General features: G+C 46.6%; 1 protein-coding gene across 1 annotated transcript in view; it reads right to left on the bottom strand.

The window, feature by feature from the left end:
• Window positions 1-26,698, bottom strand: part of LOC126252389 (uncharacterized) — a 38,087-nt gene extending 11,389 nt beyond the window's left edge. The window contains exons 1-9 of the mRNA XM_049953279.1: window positions 26,692-26,698; window positions 24,250-24,391; window positions 20,807-21,021; window positions 18,021-18,196; window positions 14,981-15,620; window positions 11,155-11,516; window positions 7,460-8,146; window positions 7,323-7,402; window positions 65-228 (exon numbers count right to left, since the gene is read on the bottom strand). Of these exons, the coding sequence (XP_049809236.1) occupies window positions 65-228; window positions 7,323-7,402; window positions 7,460-8,146; window positions 11,155-11,516; window positions 14,981-15,620; window positions 18,021-18,196; window positions 20,807-21,021; window positions 24,250-24,391; window positions 26,692-26,698 (2,473 nt within the window). The remainder of the gene's footprint in view (window positions 1-64; window positions 229-7,322; window positions 7,403-7,459; window positions 8,147-11,154; window positions 11,517-14,980; window positions 15,621-18,020; window positions 18,197-20,806; window positions 21,022-24,249; window positions 24,392-26,691) is intronic.
• Window positions 26,699-26,920: the final 222 nt, after the last annotated feature.

Genomic DNA, 26,920 nt, shown 5'->3' with positions numbered 1-26,920 from the left:
GTGTAAAACTCTGTTTGCCGTATGTTGTAGGCAGGTACGGGTAGTCAGACTGGGGCGAACTCACCGAACTCGCTCTCGCCGTCGACGTAGACGGGTGTCTTGATGCGCCCGTTGATGCCGTGCGCGTTCCTGCGTCCGCACTGGCCGGCCTGCGAGGGGCGGTAGGCGGGCTGCGACGGCCTGCGGCAGCACACCAGCCGCGGACCGCACCGGCCGCCAAACGCCTGTCTCTGTGGAGCACACAGGCAGACACTCAGCCCCCATCTCATTGTTCTCTCCTGTTTGCGTCACCAACAAAAATGTGCGTTATTTACACAACTAGTATCGCGAGTCGTGCAGGTGGTGCCCCGCAGTTCTTATGTACCGGGTGATCAAAAAGTCAGTATAAATTTGAAAACGTAATAAACCACGGAATAATGTAGATAGAGAGGTAAAAATTGACACACATGCTTGGAATGACATGGGGTTTTATTAGAACCAAAAAAAGCAAAGGTCACAAAATGTCCGACAGATGGCGCTGGACAGCAAAATTGCTACCGTGACGGGTGAGAGGTACGCCGATATGTTACAGAATCGCATCATCCCCAGCCTGGCTGATAAACACCTGCTGGAGCGTACGATGTTTATGCAGGATGGTGCTCCACCCCATATTGCTAGAGGCGTGAAAGATCTCTTGCGCGCGTCGTTTGGTGATGATCGTGTGCTCAGCCGCCACTTTCGCCATGCTTGGCCTCCCAGGTCCCCAGACCTCAGTCCGTGCGATTATTGGCTTTGGGGTTACCTGAAGTCGCAAGTGTATCGTGAACGACCGACATCTCTAGGGATGCCGAAAGACAACATCCGACGCCAATGCCTCACCATAACTCCGGACATGCTTTACAGTGCTGTTCACAACATTATTCCTCGACTACAGCTATTGTTGAGGAATGATGGTGGACATATTGAGTATTTCCTGTGAAGAATATCATCTTTGGTTTGTCTCACTTTGTTATGCTAATTATTGCTATTCTGATCAGATGAAGCGCCATCTGTTGGACATTTTTTGAACTTTTGTATTTTTTTGGTTCTAATAAAACACCATGTCATTCCAAGCATGTGTGTCAATTTGTACCTCTCTATCTACATTATTCCGTGATTTATTCAGTTTTCAAATTTGTACTGACTTTTTGATCACCCGGTATTTAAAAAATAACCAAGAGCTCCTGATGAAATACACCTTTATACGCTACCAGTTTCGATCACCCAACCATCATCAGGTAACAAAGAATATTTAAATCAGCTTATACTTAGAGAATTCCAGTGTTCTGTTCATCAAATTCTCGTAACTGCAGGTATATTGCAGCCTTTCTTTGCACCGGCTCTGGGATGGGGAGGGTGGTGGGGCCATCACCCCGGCCGCCTTTTCCCCCGGGAAACATCCTCGGCACTCACGTGGTAGCAGGATGAGTGGACATACGTCTCTCCCAGAGGGATTGAAACGAGGAAAAGTCCCCGCCCTTCTCTTGGATTATACCAGGACCTCTGGGGCCGGAGTCTGTTATCTAACCCACTACACCACCAACCCACACAAACATTACTCAACTGCAAGTCTTAAACCGGCAAGAGTGTAAAATATATGTATAGAGGCTGATTCGACTGCCCGTACCTGTGGGTTTTATGCAACCTGCAACGCCTTCAAAAACAACATGCGAGATTTTCATATTCTGTCCCTCGCTACGTGCAAACTATTAGCCCCAAAGAAAAAATTAAAGCGACCTCCTTGTAGGAAATTTAATGTAGTTAAATCTAGACTAGGATATGTTTCCGCTGGAGGCCACAGTTTTCGAGTTATTCAAGAAAAACGCATTTTAGGTCCCTTTGGTACGTTTTTATTGCATAATCCGGAAACTACAGCCTCTGTCAAAAACATATGCCAATGAAAAATTTAGCTGCATTAAATTTCCTACAAAAAGGTTGTGCTCATTTTTACTGTGAAATGATAGTTTGTATGTAGCGAGGGAGAGAATATGAAAATCTTGAAGGCGTTGCGGGTTGCATAAAACCCATCGATAGAGGCTGCTGAAGCATATCATATACACTCCTGGAAATGGAAAAAAGAACACATTGACACCGGTGTGTCAGACCCACCATACTTGCTCCGGACACTGCGAGAGGGCTGTACAAGCAATGATCACACGCACGGCACAGCGGACACACCAGGAAGCGCGGTGTTGGCCGTCGAATGGCGCTAGCTGCGCAGCATTTGTGCACCGCCGCCGTCAGTGTCAGCCAGTTTGTCGTGGCATACGGAGCTCCATCGCAGTCTTTAACACTGGTAGCATGCCGCGACAGCGTGGACGTGAACCGTATGTGCAGTTGACGGACTTTGAGCGAGGGCGTATAGTGGGCATGCGGGAGGCCGGGTGGACGTACCGCCGAATTGCTCAACACGTGGGGCGTGAGGTCTCCACAGTACATCGATGTTGTCGCCAGTGGTCGGCGGAAGGTGCACGTGCCCGTCGACCTGGGACCGGACCGCAGCGACGCACGGATGCACGCCAAGACCGTAGGATCCTACGCAGTGCCGTAGGGGACCGCACCGCCACTTCCCAGCAAATTAGGGACACTGTTGCTCCTGGGGTATCGGCGAGGACCATTCGCAACCGTCTCCATGAAGCTGGGCTACGGTCCCGCACACCGTTAGGCCGTCTTCCGCTCACGCCCCAACATCGTGCAGCCCGCCTCCAGTGGTGTCGCGACAGGCGTGAATGGAGGGACGAATGGAGACGTGTCGTCTTCAGCGATGAGAGTCGCTTCTGCCTTGGTGCCAATGATGGTCGTATGCGTGTTTGGCGCCGTGCAGGTGAGCGCCACAATCAGGACTGCATACGACCGAGGCACACAGGGCCAACACCCGGCATCATGATGTGGGGAGCGATCTCCTACACTGGCCGTACACCACTGGTGATCGTCGAGGGGACACTGAATAGTGCACGGTACATCCAAACCGTCATCGAACCCATCATTCTACCATTCCTAGACCGGCAAGGGAACTTGCTGTTCCAACAGGACAATGCACGTCCGCATGTATCCCGTGCCACCCAACGTGCTCTAGAAGGTGTAAGTCAACTACCCTGGCCAGCAAGATCTCCGGATCTGTCCCCCATTGAGCATGTTTGGGACTGGATGAAGCGTCGTCTCACGCGGTCTGCACGTCCAGCACGAACGCTGGTCCAACTGAGGCGCCAGGTGGAAATGGCATGGCAAGCCGTTCCACAGGACTACATCCAGCATCTCTACGATCGTCTCCATGGGAGAATAGCAGCCTGCATTGCTGCGAAAGGTGGATATACACTGTACTAGTGCCGACATTGTGCATGCTCTGTTGCCTGTGTCTATGTGCCTGTGGTTCTGTCAGTGTGATCATGTGATGTATCTGACCCCAGGAATGTGTCAATAAAGTTTCCCCTTCCTGGGACAATGAATTCACGGTGTTCTTATTTCAATTTCCAGGAGTGTATTATATGCCGGTCACTTGCAGATTTTTAATTGAGTAATTATTTCTAATCAAGAACCCCTTTATGGTACAGAAGGAGTCGTTACAGAGAAAATAATGTAATACAGATGTAAAAACATCTCTTCTGTCTCTCAGACATTTTATACAGTGGGCAAATTATCAACGGCTAGAAGTCGCTGAATAGTTTGAAAGCGGTCACGTTCCTTTCTAAATATCTTTTACAAGATGGTCATTTACTATTTTCGTACATTCTGGGAAATGTTACTTTCAATTGTTAATTATTTTCAGATGGTTATGGAATGTGTACGATGCTAAAATCTGTCTTTATTTATATGCAAGTGGAGCTCGTATGACTGCGTTGACCTCTAAATACTTAGAACAGTATATTTTATGGTTAGATTTTTGTTAATCAGCGAATCTTTCAGTGAAGTTTTTGTCTTAATTACAATGCTATTTTATATATTGCAACAAGTGAATGAGGATATATCTTAATGAGCTAATTTTATTACAACACATGCACAACATTAAAGAGAACTAACAAAAAACTTATTGAAAACATATTATTTAGTTTTGAAGGAGCAAATCGTAACTACCATCCGATGCACCAGTGTTACAGGAACAATTTCAAAAGCAACACTTACTTTTAGAGCTAAGTCCATAGTCTCTTAGAAATCCATTGCTCTTTTTGAAACATATTAAGTTGGTATGTTTGCTATAGGACAAATTTCACCTCGTATGGGATGCAACGTCTGTGCAATAAATTCTATTATATGTAAATACAGAATTAAATGATTAATGTTATGCTATATAATACTGACTGAAACCAGAGAGCATGTTATAATAAGCTGTAACGAAGGAGAAAGTTTTCTGTGATATCAAAGAGTAAAATTTAATACTCAAACCTGTACTGTCGAGTTGGATTCTTGTTAGGAAAGTACGCCATCTCGTATGTTATGCAGCTGTGTTATACCACGACTTATCTTTCACGGCAGAGGAAAATTGTACACACAAAACTGACCGTACAGCAACGCATATTTCGCTTTTTTCAAATTTAAAATACGGTGAATCAAAAACCAGAGAGAAGGAGAACATGCCAGCCGAGGCTGTGACAGGCACAGCCAGTGGAAGGACTTTTGTGAGGACCAGGTGACACCGGAAAAACAGACATGGCAGTGTCAGAGGAATAATAGCGGAGGCTTTCTCCAGGCATCACGCTTCCCCAAGCGTGCACGGCTCCTGGCTGGCTCCCGTGAAAGTCCCCAGCACAGCCGGACGAATGTTTTACACGCGGCGTCCGGAGTGAAAGCACCGAGAAGAGCTCCGCACTCAAGTTCACAGAGGGACAGCGGCGAGCAGGGAGGTAGGAAACTGGTAGTGCATTTGCGTTACTCACGAGAATGTACGAACATGCTGCTGGCATTAAACGTGAGAATCAGCGTGCTTAAAAACCGTGCAGTGACTAATTAAAGAGAATTTAGCCATTATAGCCCGGAAATACGAGAGTACTATCAACAAAATTTATTCGTGTTATGGTGAGACATGGTTGTTCGTATTATAGAGCAAGGAGAAATATGGCACTAAGCATACACTGATCCTGTGGTAAGAATTTTAATTGAGAAGTCTGTTCGTCATAAATTCTACAGAGAGAGGAAGAGGGAGAGAGAGAAAGAGAGAGAGAGAGAGAGAAATGGGTCATGTCGAGTCTACCAGAGGTCCATGGCGCCAGGACATGGCGCCGAAGTCCATCCTTGGTCAGCGTCCGTCTTGCCACATTTGCGGTTGTCAGTTTCAGCGTCTGGCGGTCGCCTGCGAACACTCAGTACAGGATTGAGAACCATCTGTCAGGAACAGAATGGGAACGACACAGGCAGCGAGACACAACCAGCTCTTGAGAAACACCCTCAGACTCAGGAACGCAAAGGGCATTCAGTAAACGTCGGTATTACTCTTGGAAGTGTACCTTAAAATCATTGGTAGTAATTATCGATGGAAAGCGCCTTTAGTTATTTCGGCTTCTGGAAGTATATCTGAAAGTTTATTTGACGGTTATTACGAATGTGTTCTGCACCGTAAGCATTTCGTTGTCATTATTATGAAGTTACGTCGGGTAAAGCGGTCAGAAGGTTTATAGACCCCTACAGAGGAATTTTGCATAGCAACTCGAAAGGTATCTAATAATTGTCTTGGAAACGTAAAGTTTTTATGATCGCTTATGGAAGTTGAATTACAGTGTCCCAATGATTCACAAGTTAATAACAGTACTGACAGAGTAGTTTATGGACATAACAGGTTGTCCCCATCTTATGGATACGGGTAATGAAATGGACACGTAGGAGTATGTCGAATTATTGTGAATACTTTCATATTCCCTTTTTGGTGTAGACTAGATTTCAGAGGCAGACGAGAAGGAGGATAAATGCAGTTCATAATAAACCTCTTTTTTGTTTCTACAGCATTTCTTTATAAATAATACACAGCTATTCTTGACGTTAAAACGATTAAGAAACCACTTCCTTCTACTACTCCCAAGGTAACCCCCAACTTTGATATTGTGTATTAGATAATCTCATAGGATAGCCCATGAAGTGACAACTTCTGCACACAACATGTGTGCTAAGTCTTAATGGTTGCAAAAATTTATCTCGAAAGTATATTCAAGTTTAGGAACCCCCTGCCCCCCTTATTTGAACAAGCTATTACAGATTCCTGCGACTCGTCGATGTCTCTTAAATAACCCTGTGGGTATCATTTTAGGCCTAGTTATAGAGGTTTCAGGCCGTTTCTTTAGCATTTCGTTCGTTTCACAGGTCGAAAAATATGACATAGTAGTGAAGACACTGGAAACTCATTCCGAAGAAGCAGGGTTGAACCACTCATGTGGAAATTATGATACACAAGGTGGTCAGTGACCGTCTGGAAAGCTTGTAAGGGTGTTGCAGAGTAGGTTGCGCTGATAAGTAACTGTTAAGTAAAAATTCGATATGTTGCATCTTTTCGAGTTTACTAGCATTGCAATTAGCCAATCAGGCCGTTGGATGCGCAGTTTCCAGCGACCCGTCAGAGATGGTGTCACCAAATGTGTTCTTCCTTTGGTGTCCTGAAACCTAACAAGAGAACGACAAAAAGTCGGACATGGGACGATAGTAAGGGTCGAACCTGAGCCAGAGGCTGTAGCAGTTCCGTGCGCTGTCATCTACCCTGTGAGAACAATTGAGACTAATTGTAACTTCCTGGCAGATTAAAACTGTGTGCCGGACCTAGACTCGAACTCGGGACCTTTGCATTTCGCGGGCAAGTGCTCTACCAACTGAGCTACCCAAACACGACTCACGCCCCGTCCTCACAGCTTTACTTCTGCCAGTACCTCGTCTCCTACCTTTCAAACTTTACAGAAGCTCTCCTGCGAACCTTGCAGAACTAGCACTCCTGAAAGAAAGGATATTGCGGAGACATGGCTTAGCCACAGCCTGGGGGATGTTTCTAGAATACTAGAGACTAATTGTGTCTGGCAGGCCACTTGAATTTGGGGGCGCAGCTGCCTGATTCTCTGACTTCAATGCTAGTTAGAAACGGTGCTGTGTATCGAATGTTTTTCTTAGCAGTTATTTTTCAGAACAACCTACCCCGCAACATCCTTACAAGCTTTTCAGACTGTTTCTAACTATCCTATTGTGCTTACTACTGGAGATATTGTTCAAAGGGAGGATGTTTTCTCTTTACGATTGCCCGGCTGGCCTGTGTCGCTCCCAGGGCAACGTCGAGGTTACTCACCTTCTGGCGGTGTACCACCTGCGGGGGTGGAGGCTCAGAGTGTCGCTTGGTGCGCTTGTCGTCGTAGTCGTCGGCTTCGGTGAAGCTGCGTCGGTCACTGGGAAAGGCCACGCCGCTGCCTCGGGTCTGCCCTGCCTCGGGGGAGGAGCCAGCGGGAGGGACCGGGTTGTGGGGATGGGAGAGGGGCAGGGCGGAGATGTTGGAGCGGCCGCTGCGCCCGTAATAGGCGTCCTCTTCGTCGTCAATGTAGCCTCCAGACGGGGCGTAACCGTCACTCTCAGAGTAGTAAGGGGCGCTTTCGTCACTACCTTCCTCCACATCGTCGTCGTTTGTGCGGTAGGCGTCGTAGTAATTTTGGCCGTAATAGTTGGGCCCAGACTGATAGTAGCCATTCGAGTAATGAGCTGGTTTGTACGGGTAGTAGGGCTTGGGCGGGTAGTAGTAATGTGGTTTGTGATAGACGGGTGCGGGCTTGGGGACGTGGACGTGATGATGGTGGTGGTCGTGATCGTGCTTAACGTAGGAGGGGAATCCCGGCTTGTGGAAGAGGCCGTAGCCGGGCTTGTGGAAGCCGCCGTGCAGAAGGCTGCCCAGCTTGTGGACGAGGCCCGGGTTGGGCGTGACGTGCAGGTTGACGAGAGGCTTCACCACCTTACCTCCGTACTCGTCTTTGGTCACCTGCACGGACACTAGCGGGTTCACACTGACGAGCCCGAGGTTGATGCCTCCGGGACCACCGACGGAGCCGCCGTAAGGGTTGATGGCAGGGTTGGGACCGAACGGGTTCAAGGGATAACCTCCCCCTCCTCCCTGAGGCAGACCGAACGACACTCCGAACGTGGGGTTCAGCTTGACGTTGCTGTCTTCGCCTAGCAGGCGCTGTGAACACGGGCAGCAACCTTCAGCCTTAGCGCGGCACGCGCTGTAACAGCGCTGGACTACCAAGCGAACACCCCACCACAGTTACGTCCAAACTACCAGCTTGCCACTTTCCACAGTCACACTACCCGTACACGAATCACACCGACCTTTCTACCCCGCGTGCATTCGTTACATCCTCTCTAAACTACACTTTATTAGTAAAAATTACCGCAATAAATTTCTATCTAATGATGGTTTGGTTAGGTTTTTAGGTTTCTTAGTAGATGTGAACTACTAAATGTTTTTAGTCAACTGAACCAGGAATGTACCCCACGTGCCTCTTTGGGAGGAGAGGATAGCGGTGACGGATAGGTTAAGGATATTGCTCAGAGGCGTGATTCGTAGCTTGGATTGAAACAAGTGACCGTTTCACAACGTTCCGATAGGTGTTGGGAAAAATGGGTGCATGCAGTGAAACAGTATGAATGTCCATTCACCAATGTAGAACGTATCTCTCATATACCGGCGTCTTTGGCCGATCACCTATGTCCACGGCCGTATACCTAGTCGTGGGCCAGCATTTCTGACATCCGACTAAGTGATAAAGGGTGGACGAGAACGATCAGTGCTGTTTGAATAAAGAAACAGAACCATTGACGTACAAATCGCTAGATTAAAAAGTAATCACTGATATTTACGTTGCAGGATAGTTTATGTACTTTAATCGACTATTGCAAATGTTGTGGAATTGCTAGAAATAAATCTATTTGTGGCCTTTTGAGCCCTGTAACACAGATGCACCAGCACAGAAGATGACGTCTTGCCCCATCGACAGATTATTGAATTCCGTAAACTGCAACTGAAGGAAATGTGCATATGTTCTTATGCGTGTGCAATGTGAGTAACTTACTGCGTCTACAGAGCCGCCACTGGCATCGGACTCAGTGTTAGATGTGCTGGCCACATCCGGGTCTTCCGTCACCTCACGCTACAAAAAGCAGGTTTAAATTTTAGCTGTACAAGCGAGGCTTTTGTGAGTTGTTATATACAGTAAGTGCAAGGTTATAAAGCATTATCAACAGGACAGCCTCTGCTATTACAATAAAATTAGTGATTAGTGATTATCATAAGAAACAGTCAATGCGCTGAGCACAGCAGATCAATGCTCAAACGACGCAGAAGTTAGCGCGGACGCCCCATGCCGGTTCACTGGTAACGGACAACATCTCAACTGATTTCCGATGAATGTTGCATTGTTGTTGTTGTGATAGTTGTAAGACTGATTTGACCAAGCTCCCCATATCAGTCTATCATGTGAAAGCATCTTTATTGCTACAAAACTAAGTTTCATTATAAACGACCAAATCAGTGGTGCAACGCACCTTCTTTAGTTAACTCTTCGCGTTTTGAGAACTTCCTAGCAACCTAAACAAAGAATGGTGTGTGACTAATTGGATACAAAGCAACGAAACGTTCTGTACCTTATTTTGTTAACTTCCCCTGACAGTGGCCATGTTAATCAGATGATTGCTACACTTACGGAAATGGCAAATTGTAATGCACTTGGTACGGCTACAGTTGCTCGTATTTCAGGCAGCCGTATAAAGCAAATCGTGCCAATAAAATCATACTCCATTTACATCTTTGAAATCTCTCAACTTTGCTGAGCATTGTTCTTCAGTTCTGGAAAAGAACACATTTTTCTACTGAAGTGGTTGAGATTAGCGCTGGTTGTGAAACCTAGGACCAGTTTACTGAGAAACAACCCAGCTCCTTAGATGAGGTGGCCAAAGGAAGACAGGTCTGTGGTGCTCGATCTTCATTTAGTGGGTTGGAATCTGTTGGTGGGAGTAATTTCCGTCACCATAATTGACCGACAAGGAATGAAGAGGTACATTTTCTGGAGTTCAGAAGTCTCCTTGATGCTACTCGAGTGGGGAAGACGACAGCTAAAACCTTCGCTTTCTTCCAGACGTTCGGGGCTAGAAATTTTTCCCTGTCGTTTGTCTCCTCTTTCGACTCTGATAATGATTAGTCATTCAATGAGAAAACTGCATCGTGATTCGGAATCCGTGTTAAACTTTAGATCCCTCTGCAAGTGACTAATCGAAAATAGCAAGGACACATCACTTCAGATAAGACCAGGCCTAGTAAAGCACTACAGTGCTCAAAGCAGTCTTCGTGTTGAGGAAAGCATCGCTTGCTGTACCATAACAACACAAACACAACACTACTGTGCACAAACGCTCATCACAATCGTACACACAGTATGTTTGGTAAGAGATGGGACAAAACCACCAAGACTTTACCCAGGACAGCAGTGCGGGATTCCTATTTCGTTCCCAACAACCCTTACCTGTGCTTAGGGCTAACTTTGTTTTGGAGCACACAGCTTACATTCATGCTAATTTTCCACTCATGTGTGTTTGTTGTTTGCTCTAGTTGCAATTAATCGATTCCAAAGCCCCTTATGGCTTCGTCTTGAAGCATTTAGGCATACATTGTATAACTTGTAGCTGGACTACACCTATCGATACAAAATAGACAAAATACTAAGGTAAAACTAGAGTCCTATTCAAAGTTGTAAGTTACTATTTTGTTTAGTCCACACGTGTCATATAGCGAAAAGGTATATTTATTAGTGTATTTCATTTAGATAGCTGTGCCTAAATGCCTGAAGATGGGGCCATAAAAGGCTTCGAAATCGATTGGAAATAAAGGGAAATAATTTGCGTGGAAAATTAATATAAAAAATTGCCTGTGTGCTCCAAATAAAATAATTTATCGCTGCGATTCCCACTATCCAGCGCCATCTACAGAGCAAGACTGACATCCAGATAGAACCTAATGTGCATTGTAGTGCATGAGATCATCTTGTCCATTAGATATTTTGTGGTAATCAGTTCCCCATGCGGAGAGCTATTCGCACTGCGACGGGTTTGGAAGGAGCGATGTTGGGATGCCGACTGCTACTCAGGACCGGAATGAAGCGTCCCCTGGCTGGAGCGCGCCGGCGCGCCACTTACCGGCTGGACGTTGCTGCTCTCTGCGGCGTCCCGGCGCCGCCTGCTACTCGTTGCCGTCTCCTGGTCGTCTGCGGCAGTCGCGTTGGAGGCCTCTCCGTCCCTCTTGGCGTGCCGCGACACGGACACCACAGTGCCGTTGGCGTCAGTGACGTAGACGGCGCCGTCGTCGATGGCCTCGATCGTGGAGGGCAGGTTGCGCGGGTCGATCAGCAGGCCGTCTTCCTTGCGGCCGAAATCGTGGCACTGCTCCAGCGGCACGCACACGCAGTCCTGCGTGTAGTAGCCGCCGTCGGCGCGAGGCGTCTCGTAGGCGGCGCTGCTGCCGCCGCCGCTGCCCGCGTACGACGAACCCAGGCCGTTACCTGCGCATGCGCGTACACTTCACACCTGCGTTCAACGTACCACACTTTACGTAGGCAGTAAATAGATGAATGTTTTGTTACAGTGAATGTACGCGTATATGGGGCGAAAATTAAGGCCTATGTTTAATACGGAGGAGGAGATTAGTGTTTAACGTACCGTCGACAACGAGGTCATTCCAGACGGAGCACAAGTTCAGGTTAGGGAAGAATGGGGAAGGAAATCGGCCGTGCCCTTTCACAGGAACCATCTCGGCATTTGCCTGAAGCGATTTATGGAAATCACGGAAAATGTAAATCAGGATGGCCGGACGCGGGTTTGAACCGTCGTCCTGCAGAATGCGAGTCCAGTGTGCTAACCACCGCGCCATCTCACTTGGTATATGTTTGATGCGAGTGGGCTTCTTGTGGAGAAGAATTCCATCGTTGCCTTTGCTAGTCTCCATCTTGCTTCGTCAGTTATATGCAATAAATGAGGAAAAACATCCCAATCGAGGCAGTACTACAATGGCACATGATTATAGGCCTTGTTTAGAGCAGATTGCCTTGAAATGAATGATAGAGGGCTACGTGAGAAAGTAGAGACGAAATAAGGACAGTCTTACTGTCTTCAAACACTTGTTAATAATGAGGGTGATACAATCATGATGCACATACAGACACTGAGTGGCTAAAGGTCGCAGAAACGCAATGGATGTGATGCTGGTCGTCGACTGCTGAATTTTATGCAGTACATTTATCTCCGTACACTACGCCCCTCATTAAAATTGGGAGCGGTCCGACTCTTAGTACACTGAGGCGACAAAAGTCATGGGATACCTACTAATATCGTGTCGGACTTCCTTTTTCCCTACGTGGCGTGGTTTCAACAAGTCAACTCCCCTGAGGAGATATTGAGCCATTCTGCCTCTAAAGCCTTCCATAAGTGCGAAAGTGCTGTCAGTGCAGCATTTTTTGCACGAGCTGAGTTCTCGATTACGTCCCATAAATGTTCGATGGGTTTCATGGTGAGCTATCTCGGTGGTCAAATCATCCGTTCGAATTATCCACAAGTTTCTTCAAACCAATAGCCAACGACCGTGGCCCGGTGACATGGCGTAATGTCAGCCATAAAATTTCCATCTTTTTTTGGGAACATTAAGTATATGAATGGTTGCAACTGGTCTCCGAATAACCGAACTAAATCGCGCAGTCCATACCACGTAAACACAGCTCACACCATTACGAGCCATCACCAGCTTTCACAGTGCGTTGTTGACAACTTGGGTCCATGGCTTCGCGAGGCTGGCGCCACACACTCGAACCCTACCATCAGCTCTTACCGACTGAAATCGGGACTCATCAGATCAGGCCGCGGTTTGCCACTCGTCTAAGGTACAACCGATGTGGTCACGAGCCAAGGAGAGGCGCTGTCGTCTGCTGCCATAACCCGTTAACGCCAAATTTCGCTGCAATGTCTTAACGGATACGCTCGTTGTACGTCCGTACGTCCCACGTTGATTTCTGCGGTTATTTCTCGCATTGTTGCTTGCCTGTAAGCACTCTCAACTCTACATAAACGCCGCTGCTCTCGGTCGTTAAGTGAAAGCCGTCGGCCGCTGCGTTGAGCATGGTGAGACCTAATCCCCGAAATGTGGTATCCTCCGCACACTCTCGATGCTATGGATCTCGCACTGTTGAATTCCCTGACGACTTCCGAAATGAAATATCCCATGCGTCTAGCTCCAACTACCATTCAGCACTGAAAGCCTCTTAATTCCCGTCATGCGGCCAGAATCACGCCCGACACCTTTTCACATGAATCACTTAAGTACAAATGACAGCTCCGCCAATGCGATGCTCTTTTGTACCTTGTGAACGCGATTCTACCCGCATCTGTATGTGTGCTTATCGCTATCTGATGACTTTTGTCATCTGATAGTAGAACTCTATCGCCCTATATGGTTCTACGAAGAATGTACGAAGACCGTTCGTAAAATATATACCCGTGTGGGAACATTGTCTCTGTGATGTTAAAGGTCCACCCTAGACACTGTTGCCCTCGGAATCCGAATTCTTGTGTAATCTCCGGTTTGCTATGATTATTGTCCTTATTATCATTGCATGTTCAAAATCTGTTAACTCGCGACGTACCGACAAGTGGTACTAGAAACCTGTCATATAATGTCTACACTCTCCCCATATTCCGCATCTAGGTGTAACATTCGAACGTCATACACGGCACATCTTTCTGCCATTCTGCGTATATTCATTCACAGGATAACTGATGTGTTGGTGAATGTGCCAACACCTTGTAGATAGAGGAGGCCGAAATGCACGCTATCTAACGCAGACGGGCGTGAATTCTGGAACAGGATAAGTAGTGAATTCTAATAAGAAAAGTATGCAGCTCCTCTAATACTTAACTTTTATTTATCCTTGTTGTGAATACAGCATTCTTGATGAGACATTTCATACGATAACTATCAAACTATGTAAGGCTAATGGCGCCTTGCTAAGTCGTAGCCATTAACTTAGCTCAAGGCTATTCTGTCTCTCGGCAAATGAGAGCAAAGGCTTCGTCCGTATAGGCGCTAGCAACGTCGTCGTACAACTGGGGACGAGTTCTAGTCCGTCTCTCGAGACCTGCCGTGTGGTGGCGCTCGGTCTGCGATCACACAGTGGCGACACGCGGGTCCGACATGTACTAATGGACCGCGGCCGATTTAAGCTACCACCTAGCAAGTGTGGTGTCTGGCAGTGACACCACAATAACATTTGTGATAAGCAGCTGAGTAGTTGCCTTTAAAGGACATATGACTGGAATGTATCGAATAATATTAATCCTACCAGGTTTTCTCGGCGTCACAGATTAATGGTATGCGCGGCTCCTCTCAGCTTGCACGGTCATTGCCGCTCCCATCATTTAAAAATTAAAAAAAAAATTTTAAATTTTAACTACTGCTTTCACCAGAAGACGGTATATTGCACGTGAATGGTGGGGTGTGGCTACAGGGCAATGTTCAACGTTACCATGTTATAAATAGCGTATATTGCTTGAGGATGCACCGATAAGTGGTGCGAAACCGGTCGCAGATTTAATAAAAATCATTATACAGCCAGTGCGGAACTTTCTTTGGAAAAATTTCGAAGTTTGGCTGTGGTTGCCCGCCCTAGAAAACAACTAAGTCAGATTCTCCGCGTTGCAGCCGGACACGCTGACCAATGAGCTACGGTGGCGAAAATTACCGGATAAGAAAGGGAACGAAATCAAGGAAGTAGAAAAAGTCCTAAAATAAGCGTTATTCGATTATTAGGACACCCAGGGATGTACTATGGAAAAATGCAGCGAGTTTTTACACAGGTACCTGATATTTCCAACATAGAAAGATGATAGTATCAGTTCTGTAGTAAAAGTGATGTTGATTTCCCATTTCGCACGGGCTGTCGCAGAGTAGAAGAGAGTGGCGCCCCGCTGAGATACTCACCGCTGAGAGGTGCCTTGAGGGAGAGCTCCTTCTTGTAGAAGGGACCGACGCCGACTCCGCCGTAGCCGCCGCTGAAGCTGCCGCTGCTGCTGCCGCCGTAGCTGCCGCTGAAGCTGCCCCCGCTGCCCCCGGCGAAGCTCCCGGTGAAGCCGCCGCCCGGCGCGCTCGTTCCGTAGGTGTGGCCCGGCTCGTAGAAGGAGGCGGGCCCGGTGGCCGGCTGGTGGTCGAGCAGCGGCACCGGCTTCACGATCGCGGCTCCCGCCTCGCCGTGGTGGTAGTGGTGGTGCACGTGCTGCTGCACGCCGCTGTGCGAGTTGACGACCACGTCGATGGGGCCCTTGGTGGGCGGCCTCAGGGGCGGCAGCGATGCCACCGGGCCGTCGAAGCCGTGCTCGTAGATGGGCGGCGGCAGAGGCTTAGGCGCTCCGTAGATCGGTCCGGGCACGGGCGGGTAGGGGCGCGGGGGTCTGTGGGGGATGTGGGGGATGTGGTGCGGGGGTGGCGGAGGCGGCAGCCTCTTGGGGGGCCCGCGCACCGGCACCGCCGGGATCGGCTGCCCCACCGGCTTGATGGCCACGGGCTGCGCATAGATCAGCTCGTGCGGCTCCACGTACGGCCGCTTCGGCACCACGTCGTCACACTGTGGGGGAGGCGTGACCGGAAATTACATTCCTGCTGCGTACACTACACTTTAGTTGGAGTCCCGAACGATGGCGGGCGAATTTATGTTTGTACCGCTCATCCACGTCACGTATTCTCCGACAGCCAATGAGAGTTCGCTAGTGTTCTGAGCGCTCTGCTATTAAAATCGTAGCCAATGCGAGTATTAAACGTTATCGTAGCGAGTTATTTAGTGAATTTTTATTCTATTTGTTGCGATTTGCCACAGTTCCTGGTAGTGGTAACCGACAAATTCTAGATAAGCAAGCGAGAGACAAATTACAGTATACACGCTTTCTTCAAGCGCAGAGCACAAGTATGCGCTTACCGCAACAGTTGCTTTGAACCGGCAACAATACAATCCCCATCCGTGTCACGAGCTACACGAACCGCCATCGTTCATGGATCAGACTGTAGCTAATGTGTGAAAGACTCACAGAAGCTGAGCAGCCAAATGAAAATTGGAAATCAGTCATGTGACAAAGCATGGATGACCTATGTGGTGTGACAAGAATGCAGAAATTATGCGTTCGAAGACACCCGACAGTGCAGCAAACCACGCGAAATTCTTTTATTCTTTTCACACATTTTTACGACATAATCGTGTGGGTATTTCACAATACCATAACCGATTTCGATCAGCCAGTGATAATCTTCAGACTAATGCCACATGCTGCAAGCGTATGACTTTAAAGAAGACCACTGGATGGATCAGACTGGTAGGCGAAGGATATGTGTAAGATCTAGTGTTTGAGGGACAACGTAAGCACTGGCGTACGCTGAACGCAATAAAAGAAAACTGTAGGAGATGCGCAGACTCACTGCACAAATGGAGCCCAGTGCCGTTTCTCAGCTCTGAATGAGATGTTGAACGACAGCGTATCCGGCACATCGTGCATCTATACCCACAACCAGCACCCCCCTCGGATTTGGAGAAATCCTGACGGTAACAAAGGACCCTAGGAAACATGTTAGAAATCTGGATTTCTGTCCATAGTATTTTGTAAAATCAAAAGTGAAATTTTGCAACATATAATACTCCGTGAAGGCTGTTATATATGTTATGTTTAGGATGTAAGGCTAAGCATAGATGAAAATAAATAAACCTGATACAACCAGGTCCGTAGCTGGTCGTTTAAAGGGTGCGTTGAATATAATACGCTACCAGTCATAACTGAAGGTGGTTCGGGCTTCTGCCCGTCTTCAGATTATCATCCATTCAATTTCCTATGTCGAGATTCAGTTTTACAGTTCCCTGTTGAACCTAAACGACAAGTTAGCGTGATGTTGAATAGGGAGACATTAGTGAAACCTTGGAAGTTGCAAAGCGACAAGAGAAGAATGTACCTTCATATAGATGGAAAATTCAAATTATTGTTGCACTTTTTTTTGCTATGTATACTTCATATGTATCCAAACTGTAATTGCACATTTGTCATGATTTCGAAACACCATCTATATGTAAGTACATTGGCATTTTTCCCACTTCAAGTGGTTTAACTTACGTCTCCATAGTCATCAGCTTGTAACTTGCCTTTTAGGTTGAACAGTGAGCTGCAACATTGAAGGTGGGAGAATGAAACTGAATGCATAGTCACCTGAAGGTGGACATAAGCCAGATACCGGTCGTGATTGAAAAAAAGAACCCCCAGTTGTGACTGGTAGCCAATTTTATTCAACATAAATCTGAGATAATCGAAATTATGTGTGTTTCATTGCAATTGTTCGTCTTTACATTTTAGGCATCCTGTGCTTCTTTTCTGGTGTGGCTACCTGTATTTGTCAGTGAGGAAGATGGATAAGCAAAGGAAGTAAGTTCTAGTCTTGTCGTAAGGACGGACAGAATTTTAATTCATTTGGACGTTTTGTAGTGAGGAAAGAAGATTAGATCTTAACGATTCAGCGACCATGTCGTCAAAGACAAAACACTAGCAGTAACCACGGGAAATCTAAATGTTGATGAGGCAGAGGAATTTGAACCAGACTTCTCCAGAATGTGAGTGGAACGTTTGGAAGGACATCGGTAACAAAATGATATGCTCTGCAGTCTCTCCAGTACCAGGGTCAATTGTAGTCCACGCGGTGTGAAAAGATCTACGGAGAGCCAGAGAGTTAATTGTTATCATCTGTCAGTTTAATACGGGTACGAAGGACAACGAATGTTAGATATGAATGTCTTTGATCGTGTTCGAATTTAAGTGGGTAGACACACTCTATTGGGAGAAATTAATGACTGACGCTGAGTGCAGCAGTAATGCCATACGCTTTCAAAAATCGGAATGGAAAGCGCACCAGAGAAGTTGCCCCTGCATTAGTGTTCCACTGAATATGTACTTGGCTGTAGCGCAGCGACACAGCTTTGTGGAGAGGTGGTACTGACCGCCATGAGCCCCAGGTTGCAGAGGCGCTCGCGGATGTAGTGGCGCGCCTGCGTGTCGTTGCCGGCGGTGAGCGCGTGCTGCACGTTGGGGTCGCTGTACACGTCGTCGTAGCCGTCCAGGTTGCGGCCCTGCCGGCCGGACTGCAGGATCGAGTCCACCACCTGCTGCAGCACGCCTGCGGGCAAGACGAGAGCGCTCTGATAGCAACCGGGATCACTCCTAGCCGTTGACCAGTTTTCACTTCTAACCACTGCGTTTTCTAAATGAAGACAAGTATGCGCTTACTTTCAAAATTTCCACCTCATTGTCAAACATTTGCATGGCTCTGAGCACTATGGGACTCAACTGCTGTGGTCATAAGTCCCCTAGAACTTAGAACTACTTAAACCTAACTAACCTAAGGACAGCACACAACACCCAGCCATCACGAGGCAGAGAAAATCCCTGACCCCGCCGGGAATCGAACCCGGGAACCCGGGCGTAGGAAGCGAGAACGCTACCGCACGACCACGAGATGCGGGCAACATTTGCATGTATATGGACATATGTCTACTGTTACCAGGCAAGGTGCACATACGTGCAGTAACAGTTGTCGATACGCCGTGGTTTGACAACGTTGGGTGCAACACGCCGCGGCATTCTTTCTAAAATTTTAGTATTTGACTTCGTGTACGGTCTATAAACAGTAGACGGATGACCATGTACATGAAAATGCTTGATGATCACCGTGAGATTGAAACTGGCCAATAGCAAATAGAAGTACGACATAAAATTACAGCGTCAGCAGAAACATGTCTTAATTTAATCAATTGCCAACGGCTGTGAAGCAACATGTAAAAAAAAAAAAAAAAAAAAAAAAAAAAAAAAAAAAAAAAAAAAAAAAACATTAAGTGACACATAATACGGAATATCGAGAAAACCATCCCGTAATACTCATTTCTATGTATCTCTTCACGAAAGAAACAGTAGAACTTTCTGTTCATTCTCATATCAGGCGCAAGAAGAGCTGCGAAGTGTACTTGGCTTAGTGATGTATCTGAACAACTACGACTCGACAGTCTGCTTCCTGCAAAGTAGATCTGCGGTTTTGTTTCATACCTCGTAACGCAGGTATGTTAGGAAAACTGACAGTCGCAGATAATTTCGTTAAGAGACCCTTGAATATTTCTAGCAAGTTGACCATGTTTTTTCGCTAAAAACGAAGAATGAGGATGTCATGGCTGCACGAACGAGGCGCCTGCTGCGGAGGTCCATACGCAGCAACGTTCGCTGAATTTTCGTTGAGGAGACACGTGCCATCTATGACCCGTGCTGCAGCACAGATGCGTCGATTCTTTTGGAAAGTGCCATTTTTCCATGCTCTGTATGTTTGACCATGATGGCACGCGAACAGTTTAGAAACTTAGCCGTATCAGAAATGCTTCCGCCGTTGGCCTGAAAACCAATGATCGTGCCGTTTTGGGCGTCAGATAAAATTGCTTCGATTTCGCATTGGACAGCAAGTGCTGTGGTTTCCGTCTCCCCCGACATCCCATGTATCTTCTTCGCTAGTGCTGCCACCTGTTGTCACTGAGTTGTTATGGCACATTGACGTCGAACATAGGCTGTGCTCACAATAATGTGATTGGATCGTGTACATTCGGCATGAGTCGGTCCGGTATCTTCTCATTACAAAGCACATCAGTTATTGTCCGCTATTTAAGCGATGCATTGAAACGGAGGTTTGAGATTTCTGGAAGGAGCGAGCCGTCGTCGGCGTTTTTTGAGCGAAAGTACTTAAATGTACTCGTGTTTGCCAGCCTATGTTAAGAGGTGTTAAGTATTCTCTATACTCAAGACGACCATTCACCGTAAAAGGCTCGCCAACTGTACAGAAAAGTGGACGTCCTCCGTGAGACAATCGCTGGACTCCAAACCATCGTCACCACAGTTCCACGGCGTTGGCACCGACACCCCGTTCCGCTCATCATCCTGGAGGACTCGGATTCGGGCTACGACTGACGATAGGCCCCACACGACCACGTTTTTCTGCCCGTTTCGTACAGCCACTAGCAGTGGCCTGTTCACGTCCAGCCACTTTTCTCCTTGACCATAGAGTTGGCGCATTGCTGCACCCCTCCTCTGTCCTTTCACCGTCGGAGGGTGGCACGGAACGTAAAGTTTCACCGCCACACCTTCAAAGTGCTATGTTCGGCTGTTATTCAGACGCTGCTTTGAGTCTCCTCTTACTTGTCCACCGAGACAGTTGGACCGGATCAGACAATGACGCTGTGTATTAGTAACATGCCCAAATAAATAAATAAATAAATAAATAAATAAATAAAATCTCTATACTGATGTGTCGTCTGATGTGTTCATGACGGTTCTTCCCTGCTTGGACTTGTCGGTGAAGGTTAGTACTGCCTTTAGCCGCCAGAAAAACATGGAGCCGGCCGAAGTGGCCGTGCGGTTAAAGGCGCTGCAGTCTGGAACCGCAAGACCGCTACGGTCGCAGGTTCGAATCCTGCCTCGGGCATGGATGTTTGTGATGTCCTTAGGTTAGTTAGGTTTAACTAGTTCTAAGTTCTAGGGGACTAATGACCTCAGCAGTTGAGTCCCATAGTGCTCAGAGCCATTTGAACCATTTGAAAAACATGGAGGGCATGCAGCATCCAGCCAACACTAGTCAGTCACCCAGTAAATTAAAACGGTTTACAATATTTTATAATTCATAAGTGGGGACGGGGACCCGATCTCCAGCTCTAGCATTACTGGAGAGGTACAGAGCGCATGAGCGCCGCCTCACCTGAGTCAGCGGCCGAGGGCGGGACGCCAGCGCCGGGGGCGGAGGCGGCCGCCGTGGGGGCGGAGGGCGCCAGCTGCTGCGTCCTGGCGTCGCGGCCGCCGCCCCACGACCAGTCCTCAGAGTCCGCCGTCGCCGTCGCTGTGGCCGCCGCTGTCGTGGCCAGCAGCAGCGCTGCCAGCCGCCATGCTGTCGCGAGCCTCATCACGTGCCGAGTCCTGCTCGCAGAAATGCAAAATAACTCTCAGTGGCGTAACACAAAAAAAATCACATGGCTTTCGCTGCCTGTACAGCTCGCTAAAAAAGAACTTCGTGAAGTGACTGTTTTCAACTGTTGGTCTTTTATAATTGTTTTTATGGATAAACTGAAGATGCTTATTACTGAAACTTGTGGCTCAAGAAAATATAACAAAAGCTGAGATTAATAGTTTTCTATCCGTTACTGAGTTCTGAAAATAACTATGCAAATGAGCAAACCTTACGACGAAAAGAAGAGAAACAAATGACAAAGGAAGAACACCATACAAAAGGAAGCTTGCACGAACAGTTGTCTTAGTTCCTGGTAACCTTCTGGTTGTGTTGTGGTGGTTCTTGAAACTTTTTTATTCCTAACGTTTCACACGTGGTTACGTGCGATTATAGCCCTGCAGAATCGATAGATAAGTTTTATCTTTGACTGACGACTGCTCGATAGTTAAGTTTTATCTTTGACAAAGATTTTTTTCCGCTGGTCATGCCCTCCTTCTCGTGGTACTATGGTTAAGTGCAGCTACTAAGAGAGGTCCAATGTGGGCTGCAACTACCGGATGACAGCGAAACTTGGTAGATGTTCTAATTCTTGAACGAGGAATCGATTTATGCTTGGAAAAAAAATTAGTTACAATTTTGGCCACCAGGGGCAAATGTGGCGCTGTGAATACAAGAAAGGCTTATAGAATTGTTTCGATATGCAGTGCTCACCAAAATTGGAGCTAATTTTTTTCCAGTGTAAATCGGTTCCACATTAAGGCATTAGCTTATCCGCCAAGTTTTAACTGCCATACGATGATTACTGGACCTCTGTGAGTAGCTGCACTTTAATTATAACCACCTGGTATGTACGTTATCTTCAAAATCATACCCGTCAGTCGGCAAGACTCAATGGAACCAGGACCACAAAGTTAGGACCAAAAGGTTTTCATGGTTTACGACCCTGTAGCCAGGAAGATTCACTAGCAACAAAGGAGGAAGACCTTAGGCGTGTCTTAGGCTTTAGGTAAAAAAATGGGTCAAATGGCTCTGAGCACTATGGGACTTAACTTCACAGGTCATCAGTCCCCTAGAACTTAGGACTACTTAAACTAACCCAAGGACATCACACACATCCATGCCCCAGGCAGGATTCGAACCTGCGACCGTAGCGGTCGCGCGGTTCCAGACTGTAGCGCCTAGAACCGCTCGGCCACTCCGGCCGGCAGGCTTCAGGTAAAGGCATTTTGAGATTTGAAGTGTTGTAGAGAGAACTAATGGGATGTTAAGGCACAACAGTTTTTATTTAAACACTAAAAATGTTTATTTACTTTTGCAGGCGACTAAATATGGTTTCTTCTGATATAAGGAAGCAAATTGTTCAAAATACTTCTAAACATGCCATGAAGTAAATTAGAGTGAAACGATTGAGTTCCTCGTTGATTTTGTTAATATAGGGATGTTATATTTTAAGGACAGCAGCACGAGGTAGCCGTGTGGTCTAGGGCACTTTGTCGTGGTTCGCGCGGCTTTCCGTGTCGGTGGTTCGAGTCGTCCCTCGGGCATGGGTGTGTGTCTTATATTTAGTGTAAGTTAGTTTAAGTTAGATTAAGTAGTTTATATGCTTAGGGACCGGTGACTTCAGCAGTTTGGTCCCATACGCCTCACCACAAAATTCCAAAATTTTTAAGGACAGATATTTACGACACAACTTGACTAAAAGAAGGGATCGGTTGATAGGACGTAGCCTCAGGCAAGAAGGAATCATCAGTTTATTAATGCACAGAAGTGTGTGTGTGGGGGGCTTTAAAAATTGTGGAGGGAGAATAACGGATGAATACCGAAAGCAGATTCGAATGCTTGTAGGTCGCGTTATTCGGAGATGCAGAGACTTGCAGAGGATAAGTGCATTAAACGTGTCTTACGACTGAAAAAAGCAAGAACAGTAGGTAGAATTACGAATTTCTGCGCGCCACCGTAGAGGTAAGCAAAAAATTGTATTATGAACTAACGAAAACAGCCTAAACATATTGCACTGCATCAGAATTGGAGAAGATCGCAATTGAAATTTCCAATTATACTGCTGCTTTTTCTACAAAAAAAATCTAGTAGCTGTAGAAGGTTCCGAAAAAAGATTTCAGTTAAAATCCACCTGCCACACCGAATCGTGAGAATGAATTCTAAGGAGAAGCTGCTGTATTGGAATATTGCTGGTAGGTGCATCAGGTGCGAGAGGCTATATGTGATATACTCTTCCGTAACGTCAGAGTGTTTGGGATCTTTCCCAAATAGGAAAGAAGGGGAAGCGTGAAGTTAATAATATACATTATACCGGGGCAGTAGTTGTGAGATACAGCCCATATGTTGTTTTTCCCCGGAAATAGTGCTAGTCGTATTTGGAGCATCCTTTGTCAAGAAACACTTAAAAACCATTCTAGTGTGTTCACTCTAAGACCGACAAGGATAAGAAAAGGGAAATTATAACAGAATCTAGAACGGGATCATCTTTTCGGTACTTCATTTGCAAATAAAACAGACGACGGAACCACTAATAATGGTCCGAAGTGGGCTTCGCCACGTGTTTTAGAGTAATTCACTTTACAGACCTGTTACGATTCTTGTTATGCCTCTCTAAATTCATTCGATAGCCGTTGTCATATCTACTTGATAACCCTCAAGAATTGTAAAGCAACCACGGACAATATGGCCACACAAATGAAGAATTTAATGTCTACTTGATAACGGCTCCATACCCAGAATCAGTCGTACTACCGCGTTGTGTTCAGTTTCCCCAGAACTCTTTCAGCAATACAAAATTATCCCTTTACTTTCCCTGCAGCAGATTTTTACAAGTTTGTATAATTTCACAGGGCTTCTTAGCTACCTAAATATTTTCAAGCTGCGACGAACTCCAAGAAGTTGACCATTAATCTTCTAATCGAGTACTAGTAGGTTCTCTATTAACGATGAGTAAGCATGTTCTTTTTATATGAAAAGTTTTGTAAATATTACATTAAGAAGGCGCTATTGGGATTATTTAGAAGTATCTAAAAAAATAGTCGTTGTGAAATAAATTACGCTGCCGAAAACATGTTTAGTTCGTTTCTGTTGTTATAGCTTCAGTAGGGAAGACACTTGGGCTGGTGACGAGCGGCCAGCTCGAGCACGAGCTGCCAAATACGTGTGGTGCGTGAGTTTCTTGCGGTGACGAAACGGACGGAGGCGCGCGGGAAGCGCGGCCGCCGCCGCCGCCGCCCACGCCCGCCGCGCGGCTTGCTTTCACTTTCGCTCCGCCCTGCCCGCCGCTGCCCTGGATGCCGCCGCGTGGGACGAGCAGAGACACACGGAGACAATGCCAGCCTGCCGGCCGCAAATGTCGCCAGCGTTCCACCCAGCCGTGTCACGGACATGCCGAGTGCCGTGCGAGCAACTGTCACTCACTGGCTCTAACTTCTAACGCATCTCGAATGTCCGTGACATGAACCGCAGGAACCGAGTACAACCTGGGGAGCATCTATGGAAGTTGTGAACTCGGACAAATGGATGGCGAAATGGACATGCGGCGAGCCGAAAATCGGAAGTCAGTAATAATTGTGGCGAGAAGTCCGACAATTATCCAGTCATGCTATGTTTTACCTACAAGGATGAAACAACATACTTAATGACTATAACAAAGAGACATGGCCAGGGTTCCACGTAGCTTCAGGATAGTGTTTTGTGCTAATACTGTATTAAGCAGAAATACGAAATGGAACGAACATTTCAAATTCATAGTACGTTAGGCGAATGAGATAATTGGATTTGTTGGAGGAGATATGGAAAAATAAAAAGTATCTGCAAAGGAAATCGCGTGCAAGACGCTAGTTCGACCAGTTCTAGAGTACTGTCCCTGTATTTGTGTCCCATTCATGACAAAAATCATAGAAAACAGAGACGCGATGCCTAGGATTATAGCCGGCCGGAGTGGCCGAGCGGTTCTAGGCGCTACAGTCTGGAACCCTGCCTCGGGCATGGATGTGTGTGATGTCCTTAGGTTAGGTTTAAGTAGTTCTAAGTTCTAGGGGACTGATGACCTCAGAAGTTAAGTCCCATAGTGCTCAGAGCCATTTGAACCATTTTTTTAACTTAGGATCATAACAGGTCGGTATATCTCAAATGAAAGCGAAAACAGATTTACTTGAGGAACTTAAACGGGAATCTTCGGAAGAAATTAGGGCACTTACAGTGGCATATACAATTGAATGGAATAGAGAAGAAATTAGGCAATACTGGTATGATGCTCCCTCCATAGGTTATTGTACGTAAGTTGCAGAGTATAAACTTATTGTAGACGCATGTAATTCTCCTTGGACTTAACACTTAAAGACAAAAATACCACTAAACAAAAATATTCCGCTTACGAACTTCTTCACTTCCTCGGTTCTGTGGTAGAGTATGTATTTGTTAGTCACTTTCTTTAGAAAATTTTCTTTCTGTAACTGATATTCGGGGAGAGTATGGACACCTACAGGCTTTTCGGTTTCCATTTGCTAGAAATGTGTAGAACTTCCATGAAAAAATAATTCAGACTTGCCAGTAAGTGAAAGTATCTCTCAGAAAGAGAAGGCAGAATTTCCAGTTAGCATTTCGTAATTATTGACGTGATTACAGACAGAGCATTAACTCAGTTCGACATGGTGCACAATTATATCGTATGAGGCCATCTAGAAGGAACCATACCAGCATTCATGTGACGTGATTTCGGAAAACAATCGAAACGCTGAATCTGGATGGTCGGACGGAAATTGGAAACAGGTGTTTCCGAATACATATCCGGCGTCTTAGCTATTGCACTTCGTTGCTCTGTGTCTCTCAAGACCTCACACGTCCGTCGTAAGCTGTAAAAAGGAGATGAAAAGTTGCCAATACGCTCTTTTTTTTTCTCTCCCGCCTCCCCCTTGGGTGGGCTGACATGCATTCGATCCATTGAACAGCTACGTTCTTTTCAGTCAAATCCCGGTAAACTAGTAATTGGACAAAGGCGTTCCCTATTGGGAATGTATTGGAAGAGATTCCTAGTACGGTCACTTGGCTTGCAAGGAACGGAAATCTTCCACAAACCTTCGTCGGAACTAAGGGACTGGTGATCGTTTTGTTTTTGGGCAAGTATGACCCAGACAGAAATATGTACTCTTAGTGTATGTATGTTTATCTGTGAGTGAGGGCAGCAGTCTATGATTTGCACGATTTGTTTCAGTCGGTAGATACTTGGGAATCTGTCATCCAGCTCGCTATCGCTGTGTCTTCTGGACAACGACATGTACTCAGTAACAATTACTGCGCGGCATTAACTCAGTAAGGTAGCAAAGAGTGAAGTGCTATAAGTAAAGGTGGAATGATTTGCAGCAAGGCAGCAAGGACCTATACCGTGGGCATTTCCGAGCGACGAGAAAGTTTTCGTAAATTTTAATTGATGGTGGGTAGTATAGCGCGTCTTGTTATGCAGGAGGAGTCAACAAGTTCAGCACCGTCACCCACGCGAGAGGCCGTTATGGCAAGGGAAATTTTGTGGTCTGTCACCCACTCGGATCGCTGACGTAGGTGCGGATTTAGCTTTCGGATCGTTCCTTCTTTTCTCGGGAATCAGCACTTGCAACAGCGGCGAGAAAGCGACCTCTCACCTCCCATTACCGCCCACTGTTCGTTTCAACTTTCTGCGCCAGACTCCTTACAGCAGCGACAGATTCTGGGATGAAGCCAATGTGATTAGCTTTCTTTGTCGACTAGGCGTGAAACTTGGTTACATGCTTGGAGGGACTACAAAATGGTTCTGTGTGAGTTCTACGAAAGTAGCTTCTTGCCTACGGACAGCAACGATTTATTTGTATTGAATCTCGAATTGTTTTGAAA

Source organism: Schistocerca nitens, chromosome 4 (genome assembly GCF_023898315.1).
Source record: "Schistocerca nitens isolate TAMUIC-IGC-003100 chromosome 4, iqSchNite1.1, whole genome shotgun sequence".
Lineage (NCBI taxonomy): Eukaryota > Metazoa > Arthropoda > Insecta > Orthoptera > Acrididae > Schistocerca > Schistocerca nitens.
Note: the sequence above shows the minus strand (reverse complement) of the source record. Positions and strands in the feature narration are given on the sequence as shown.